General features: G+C 33.4%; 1 protein-coding gene across 1 annotated transcript; it reads left to right on the plus strand.

The window, feature by feature from the left end:
- The first annotated feature begins 277 nt into the window (after window positions 1-277).
- Window positions 278-9,233, plus strand: LOC128204186 (ras-related protein Rab-20-like). Its single transcript, XM_052905563.1, has 5 exons — window positions 278-440; window positions 3,449-3,542; window positions 5,333-5,389; window positions 6,155-6,267; window positions 7,253-9,233. The coding sequence occupies exons 1-5, from the start codon at window positions 409-411 to the stop codon at window positions 7,587-7,589; spliced, it is 633 nt and encodes a 210-aa protein (XP_052761523.1). The 5' UTR covers window positions 278-408; the 3' UTR covers window positions 7,590-9,233.
- Window positions 9,234-9,665: the final 432 nt, after the last annotated feature.

Below are 9,665 nucleotides of genomic sequence, written 5' to 3' on the forward strand. Positions count from 1 at the left end.
CCATAAGTCAAAGTCCCCGCTATTCCCCGTCGGACCTGGGAGGACCGTGGTTACAAATGACTGGTGCATTAAAGTCTTAAGTTGAAAATAAAGAACTGCACTGGTGAAAATATCCCCTACGAAACGACCTCTGATCCTTTTTAGCGAAGTACCGAAAACGTAATTGTGCCGAGAAGACCAAACACCCTTTTGAATAATAATGGTAGAAAACAACCTTTTCTACTCGATTAAAACTCACTTAAGACAATCAAGCGCATTGTTTGTTTACATTCTCACTTCCGGGTTGTGGGTGGATGACAAATTTTAGTGTGATAAGGTTTTAAGAAGTAATTTTTAGATATGACAAGAGTGTCACCACATGATTAGAATGTTAATTTAATTAGTGTTTATTTTTTATCAAAATTTACGATGGCTTCGGGCTCGGCCATGAGGAAAAAGGCGTAAGTTATTTGCTTAACATATAAAAACAAATATAAAATTCAATATATCAAATATTAAATGATAGGCATGCCATTTGTCTTCAATTATTTTAAAATCTAAGTATCTTCAACATGGTTAGCTTCAACGTTTTTCAAAATGCATAATCCATCTTACAATTCATAAGCTTGCACTCTGTCTGGTTTAATTTGAATACAGCTGATCCATTATTAGTCTAAAATAATAGTTATGGATTCTTTCATTCCCTAACATCTAAACGGGTTTGTGCAAAAAATGGGGATGTTTTGAAAAATATTGAAATTGTATTAACTAAAATTATTTATGGTTTTAAGGTTTATATTCATAGTTTACCATGTAAGTGAGAAGTTATTTTGCACAAAACAAGCATTTAATGCATTAAAACACATTATTTACCTTTCCAATAAAACGAGAGTTGACTGACACAGACAACAATTATGCCAAGCAGAACAACTCGACCCAATCTTAATAACTCGGCCACCTCCGACAAGCTTCGAGATAGACCTCATAAATACAAACGTGACAATGGCCATGGCGGAAATGTTCCGATTGTTTTAAAACTGTGCCCTGAAGCCTTGCAGGTGCCCTTCATGTATATATCGATATGTTTTGACAGCAAGAAATGAAAAAAAACATGTCAAACTCATAATTATTCTTAGGATATGACATTTTTATGTATGGAACTGATATAAAATAATGTAATCTGATAATATTTCTTGTTTTTATGATATGTTTTAGATGCTAAATGCTTTAACCCGGAATACCGATCGGAATAACTACCCACTTTTGACATTAAACAATTTGTACGTGAAGGATTTGCCATATCAAAAATCGTAAAAAAATCCGTAAACGTTCAATTATTTGGACTAATCCATAATAAACTAGATTAATTGAGAGATATTAAAAGATGCCTGAAAAATTGAAACAGAGTGACAGTCTATCTATGTAATGCACCAGTCAATTGCTATTCCCCGGACAGGCCTTTTTATCTTAAGTACCCAAGGGTCTGATCATCGGACCCATTCCCGTAGCAAAATCATTGTCCGTTCTAGTCCAAATAATTGTACATTGACAGATTTTTTTACGATTTTTGATATGGCAAATTCTTTACGTACAAACTGTTTTGTACCAAAAGTGGGTAGTTATTCCGATCAGGATTCTGGGTTAAAGCTGCACTCTCACAGATTGAACTTTTTGACAACTTTTTTATTTTTTGTCTTGGAACAAGCCAATTTTTTGTGAAAATCCATGGAAACCAGAGATATAAGACTGCTGACATTAAAATAGATCTCAAATTCTCATATTAATGTTAAAAAAAATCATGTTTTATGCATTTTTCTTAGACCGTTAGTAAAGCCATTAAACATTCATTTTCGAACGGAAATATGCAAATCTGCGCTCAGATCTTTTGACAGCAATCTTTTATCATTGGTTTGCAGATATTTACGCAAAAACTTGCTCTTTCCAAGATAAAAAATATAAAAGTTTTAAAAACAGTAAATATGTGAGAGTGCAGCTTTATAGTATATAGTGTCCATAAAATATCATAAAAACAAGAAAATTACTAGATAATGTTATTTTATACGAGTTCCAGACACAAAAAATAAATAGTCATCCAATAATTATGAGTTTGATGGGGTTTCCTTCATTTCATTCTGTCAAAACATAACGATATATACATAAAGAGCACCTGCAAATCTGCAGTTCACAATTGTACAACAATCAGAACACTTCGGCCATGGCCGAGTTGTTATGATTGTATTTACGAGGTCTATCTCGAAGCTTGTCTGAGGTGGCTGAGTTATTACAATTGGGTCGAGTTGTTCTGCTTGACATAATTGTTGTCTGTGTCAGTCAAGTTTCGTTTTATTGGAAAGGTATATCATGTATTTTAATGCATTTAATGCTTGTTTCGTGCAAAATAGCTTCACACTTACATGGTAAAATATGTATATAAACCTTAATCATCCATTTCAAACATAAAATACTTCATTGAATATTTTTCCCAGCATCTAATGTCTTTTTCCTAAAACAGGTAGGCAAAGGCCTGCTTCTAACCAATTTTTAAAGGAGTGACTTCGAAACGAAAGGCTCCAAGTAAAAACCTGTTGAGTTTCAGTCAACCTTAGACCAGGGGATTTATTAGCGCAATATCAACATTTAAAATATGAGACTAACCAAAGAATTCTGAATGAGTATTTATGTACATTTATTTTATTCCCTCATATACATACAAGATAACAATAAATAATATATAACAAAATCATCATCATGTCAATTCATACTAAGCATAAAGATAATCAGCGTTATATAAAGAAACACAAAACATTGTGAATTGACTGCACTAGAATGTTTATAAACTTTACTTTGCACATTCACTTAAGTCAATTGTTATGGCACTGTGCAAATCTTTTCGCCAGTGGGCGAAATTTACACAAGCCCACAAGCCCTCCACTGGTAAAATGTCTTTCTGAATTTTATACAATCTTATCTGGCTTGTTTAAAAATTGATGCCAAGCAATAGTATAAAAATTCGGGCTTGTTAATCCAAAAGTCTAATATGATGACTGCTTCACTATTAATTTTATAATACATGAAATAACTCCAGCAACAAACTCTCATTACAACAATTTTTGGAAATAGTCAACATGGTCTTTGATGGTACAAAAAATGCTACAGATTGTGTGTTTATTGAATTTTACACCCATAATATTATTGATGCTGTCAACCATAAAACTGCACTCTTACAGATTAAATGTTTTAACATTTGAATTTTTTGTCTTAGAACAAGCCACTTTTTGCGAACATCCATGGAAACCAGTTATATAAGACTGCTGACAAAAAAATTAAATCGCGGATTTTTATATTTAAGTTTAAAAATTGATGTTTTATGCATTTATCTTAAACTGTTAGTAATGGTTTCAGCCATAAATCTGCGACCTGGGGGAGCCATGGTTACAATTGACTGGTGCATAAATGATTGTTATTTCAGTGATGCCAAAGTCATCATAATGGGGGACTACGCAGTTGGGAAGACATCTCTTATCAGCCGCTACATCGATGGAACATTTACCACTCACTCCCCAGTGAGTTGTTTTCTATGTTATGTTACCTAACGTGACTTTTCCTTAATAAATTTACATGTACGTCCTTTAGTCATCATTATTCCGTAATGTCTAATGTGATTTTTATGCTCTCTGAAGGGCAAAAACACATTCTTTACTTTATTTTGCTTAACTGAAGTGGGAGAAAAGCATCAACCATAGCTGCTCGTGTAAAATAGATTCATCCCTACTCTTGTGCATTTTGTTTTCTGCGGAAACTTGGTAAACCTCATTTCCACAAAACACCCAACACTCGGGTTCGGATAAGCCTACATGTATCTTACACTCTTGGCCATGATAGATACTCATAATCTCAATTTAACTACTTTCTACATAATTGGTGCTTGCACTTTAAAACTAATGATGGGATTGAAATTAAACTTGGTATATAGATAGATGTCATTAAGAGAAGGTGCAGTGCATAAGGACCATACTCGTACTTTATTAAGTTATTTCCCCTTATTTTTTTCATACATGTATTTGGTGCTTGTCTGAGCCATTTCTTTGAAAATTGATATAAAACTCGGAATATAGGTAGATGGCAATGAGAGGAATTGCAGTACTTAAGAATCGTAATCCAGTCATGCAATTTATAAAATTATCAACCCTAAAGCATTTTTTGGAACTTGGTGCTTGTCCGGGCCATATCTCTGAAAATTTTAAAGTGATTGATATGGAACTATTCACAAGAACCATAATACTGCCCTGCATATGTTTTTATTTATCTCCCCTTTACCTGATATTCGTTTTTTAAATTGGGTTCTTGTTTGGGCCATACATGAATCTTAGAAAATGATAAAGGGCTTCTTGAAGTGAAACTAAAATTAATTATGGATATAAGAAAAAATGTGCAGTACCTAAGAACCATAATTCTTCACTGTCTTTTTTCGTTATCTCCCCTGAGAATCCTTATCTGATAGTTTTTGAAAATGGAGTTTGTCTGGGCCATATTTTGATTAAATTACACATGTAGATGCCAATAAGAGTAAGGACAGTGCATAAGAACCATAATCCTGCCCTGAATATTTTAAGCTTTCTTCTCTTAAATACCTCAACTTAACCTGACAAGTTTGATGGTGGATGATTGTCTGATAGTACTAAAGGGATTGAAATGTATCTTGCAATGTAGACAATTATATAAAAGAAATATGGACATATGAGGAAGTGCAGTGCCCAAGAACCATAATCCTATCCTTCATATTTATTTAGTTATCTCCCCATATCATCTTATTTTCCTCAATGGGTGCTTGTCCAGGCCGCATCTTGAAATGTTTGAGGGATTCAAATGAAACTTGGCATATATATAGATGACAAGTAAGGAAGTGTGGTATGTAGAATAACAATCCTACCCTGCTTATTTATTTAGTAATCTCCCCTTAACCTGATTTTTTTCCATAACAGGTGTTTGTTCAGGCCATATCTTGGAATGTTTTAACGGATTTTAATGAAACTTGGTATATGAATAGATGGCAATGACATTTTAAAATGTTTAAATATCCATATTTATGCAGGCTATCATGCAACATTCCTCTTCTACACATTTATGTGGCTTTTTGGGTGCAGTTTTTTTATTGCATTGCTTGAATTTTACTTTAAATTTTATTTCTCAAGCCTGCACATATCTATCCAATATTTTTTCCTACTTGTGTAATATAATGCTACAACCTTTCACCTTCTACCAGCACATTGTATGACAATGTCTGCATTTCCATAGATTTTTTTTAGTGACATCTGATTATTGAACACAGTAATAAATTTGTGCTTTTTTGCAGACTATTGGAGCTGCTTTCTTTTTGAAGCAATGGGGACCATACAATGTTGCAGTTTGGGTAAATAACTCTTCATTATTTTAAATAAATATTTTGTACATGAGATTGTGCTAAATAGAAAGTATATGCCATTCTGTTTGTATGTTTTCAATAATATATTATCTAACAACGTATAATCGGAAATACAATTTTAAGCTTAGTCTAGCTGTAAGTTTTTTCGGCCCTTTTTGGTGGCTGAAATTCGGTCACATTCTTCCCATGAAAATGTATATATTTCTCCCTACCCAGGTAAAAAATCCCTCAAGATTTAAAAGTGGGGAAAACACTGCATGGGTAGTTGTCTGCTTCATTGCTTCTTTGCTTATGTATGAATTATCCAGCAGTGAAAATACATCATTTCGTATTTGGAAAATCCTTCCCACACATCTGTTGTTTTCCAAACCTGTATGTGTCTATCAACGTACCTTGCTGACAAAAGATCAAATCACAGATTTTCATATTTCCGTTCGAAAATTTATGTTTTATGGCTAAAACCCTTACTATCGGTTTAAGAAAAATGGATAAAACATCTATTTTTGAACTTAAATACAAAAATTTGCGATCTAATTTTTTTGTCAGCAGTCTTAAATACCGTAAGCGGTTTCCAAGGATTTTCGCAAAAAAATGTTTCGTTCCAAGACAAAAAATAAAAAAGTTGTAAAAACGTTCAATCTGTGAGAGTGCAGCTTTAAGGTATATACTCTCCTCAACCATATATCCTTTCAATTTTTGCTTGGCGACCGGTCAATTGAGGTATATTATTTCTTTGACCACGTATCTTTGCAGGACACGGCGGGTGACGAGAGATACACTGGTCTGTCCTCCTTTTATTGCCGCAATGCCGGGGCGGCCATTCTAGCCTTTGATCTCAACACAACCACCACCTATGAGTCTCTTTGGTAAGTCATTTCCAGTGGCAGATCCAGGAATCGATGTTAGAGGAGGCGTGACTTAAAGAGGGCACAACCTTTTGATTTTTGTCCCTCCCTCAGAATATTAATTACTGATAACAAGATTGTAACTGTGTATTTAATAGCTGAACACCTGAAAATATTAAATGATTGGTGAGTGCTAAAAAATTTACTGTGACCTAATATCGTCTCATAAGGTAGAACTACCATGTTTTCGGCACCTTTCTTTCAAGTTAAACTTGTTATACTTCATAAGAACCAAAGAATTTGACATTTATTCATCCTTTTTATTATATTATAACAACTGTATTAATTGTGGTAAATCTTATTTGGGAGTAAGAGTGCATCTTTAACGAGTCTGTTAAGGATTGGTGTAAATGAAAGATTCAAATTTGAATTCTGCTGTTTATAATAATAATAATGATAAAAATAATAATAATAATAATAATAATAATAATAATAATAATAATGATAATAATAATGATAATAACACCTTCATTTTAAGAAGGTAACACATTAAACTGATGTATATTTTCGATGTATATTCACATAATGTAACAAGAGTGAAAGGTGGTGTAATATTTCAATTAGAATTTTTAGATACATTCATTATTTTTCCTGACAACACCACATGAGAATTCCAAATTGTAGATTACATTTACATTTGTCCAATTATTTCCATCATTGAAAAATCATGGGTGGTTCTAGGCATTGTCGTTAGATAGGGCGTAATTTATTGGGGGGGGGGGGGATCTTTTACCATGCACCCCTCCCTCATTACTGAATTTTATATGGTTTAAACTGTAGACAAGGGCGGTTTGAGAGTACCTCCCCCCCCCTAAATGTTTAACAATTTAATTCAGAATCAGTGGATTATGACCTTTTTATTACCTTTTTTCTCCAATATAAATATGAAAAGTTAACTTGGGCGAATCTAGGGAAAGCTAGTGTAAATATATTCTTCTTCTTCTAGGGCTCGTTTTCTACCTTTACTGGAATCCGCAAAAGATGATTGTCTCAAAGTTGTCGTTGGAACCAAAAGTGACGTTCTGGACCAGGACAACCGGGAAATCTCCATAGATGAAGCCATCGAGTTTGCAAGAGAAATTAACAATGATATAGACATCTCCAAGCTAGACGGTGACCCGTATTTTGAGACCTCGGCGAAAACGGGTTATAACGTTGCCAAGGTGTTTGATTACATGTTCCAGTATTGCCTGCCCGAGGCACAAAAGAGTGACAAACTTAGTGACGGTTCTACAATTAATTTGTCAGAAGGCGCTCAGACTAGAAGCCGGTGCGGTTGTTAGGTGTTGTTGTTGTTGCTGTCGCTGTTGTCTTCTGAAGATGTGTTCATGTTTGTTGCTTGGGTGGAATATATACATGTAGTTAAGATATCTGGTGATTGATTGGTAGTTTGATTGGAATTAGAGTATGTATCGGTCAGTTATTTTAATATTAGAATAACATTGAATTTTGCCAAGTTACCGTTAAAACGTTGTTAAATGTAAACTTATGTGTACGTCTGAATATCGGAATTAATTTAAATTTGCAAAATTCGAAACGCCTTTAAATGAGATTTAAATTTGAATATCAGAATAAGATTGAATTTGGTAAAGTTGAAAACGCTTTATACTATGAGAACTTATGTGTATGTGTTACAGCCATATAACATTTAAAATGTTGTAAACGTTGCAATACAGTAATGGTTTACTGATATGGTATGTTTTCATAATGTCTGCTACATAGGAATAATTGTGATACTATGGTTGACGTTGTTTTGATGAAAATCGACTAGATCCATGGGCATTTGATGAAAATCGACTAGATCCATGGGCATTTGGTGAAAATCGACTAGATCCATGGGCATTTGATGAAAATCGACTAGATCCATGGGCATTTGATGAAAATCGACTAGATCCATGGGCATTTGATGAAAATCGGCTAGATCCATGGGTATTTGAATGATGATATCATTATATAATTTTATGAGTGTGCATGATGCAATAGGTGACCAGAATTGTGCTATAAATGTTACATATAACTCTTTGTATGTATTTCTTAAAACTTTATATAAACAATAACTTTTGTGAGTTGCTACCATGAATGTTTATAACATTTTATTACATGATGCCACATGATATATTATGACGTCATATGATAAACTGTTTCCAGTCTATAAAAAGACAAGTCAATTATGATATTTTTTAAATGATTTTCCAATGTTATTATGACGTCATATGATAAACTGTTTCCAGTCTATAAAAAGACAAGTCAATAATGATATTTTTGAAATGATTTTCCAATGTTATTATGACGTCATATGACAAACTGTTTCCAGTCTATAAAAAGACAAGTCAATAATGATGTTTTTGAAATGATTTTTCCAGCGTTATTATGACTTCATCTGATAAATTGTAACCAGTTTATAAAAAGACATGGCAATTATGATGTGTTTGAAATAATTTTCCAGCGTCATTATGACGTCATCTGATAAACTGTTTCCAGTCTTTAAAAGGACAAGTCAATTATGATGTTTTTGCAATGATTTTTCAGTGTTATTATGACGTCATCTGATAAATTGTAACCAGTTTATAAAAAGACAAGGCAATTATGATGTTTTTGAAATGATTTTCCAATGTTATTATGACGTCATGTGACTAACTGTTTCCACTCTATAAAAAGACAAGTCAATAATGATGTTTTTGAAATGATTTTCCAGCGTTATTATGACGTCATATGATAAACTGTTTCCGGTCAATTGATAGACAGGTCAATATGGCGTTTTATTCTGTTTAGGAAAATTGCTTTTCGTCCAATCATGGAAGGTTTAATTATAGATAAAGCAATAGTGTATATTATCTATAGTCTTATACACTTTAATGATTGGTTGTTTATGAACATGTACACATTCTGTATACGTGTATGTGTGGAAATAAACTCTAAATTAGTCACCTGGATATATAAGTGTCTTATTCTTTGCAATATATAAATAATTTAGAAACGAATTTCAGTCTTATTGATTTTTAGCTCTACTGGCCAAAGGCCAGAAGAGCTTATGCGATGGTAATGTGTACGTAGTATGTGCATCCGTGCGTTCGTGCGTCTGTAAACAATTGCTTGTGAACACGATACAGTCTTCAGTTTTGATTGTATCTCAATGAAACTTGTACAGTATCTAGATATCCATTAGAGCTCGGTTCCTTTCGAAAACCAGCCAGATCCGCCCATGCATGCCTAGATTATGGCCCTTGATAGTATAAAAAAATGCTATTGTGTAAACAATTGGTTGTGAACACGATACAGTCTTCAGTTTTGATGGTATCTCAATGAAACTTGTACAGTATCTAGGTATCCATTAGAGCTCGGTTCCTTTCGAAAACCAG

Source organism: Mya arenaria, chromosome 10 (genome assembly GCF_026914265.1).
Source record: "Mya arenaria isolate MELC-2E11 chromosome 10, ASM2691426v1".
NCBI classification, from domain to species: domain Eukaryota; kingdom Metazoa; phylum Mollusca; class Bivalvia; order Myida; family Myidae; genus Mya; species Mya arenaria.

Coding starts and splice junctions, on each gene's coding strand:
- LOC128204186 (XM_052905563.1), top strand. CDS start 409: ATGGCTTCGGGCTCGGCCATGAGGAAAAAGGC. Junction 3,543..5,332: donor CATTTACCACTCACTCCCCA/GTGAGTTGTTTT, acceptor GCTTTTTTGCAG/ACTATTGGAGCTGCTTTCTT. Junction 5,390..6,154: donor CATACAATGTTGCAGTTTGG/GTAAATAACTCT, acceptor GTATCTTTGCAG/GACACGGCGGGTGACGAGAG.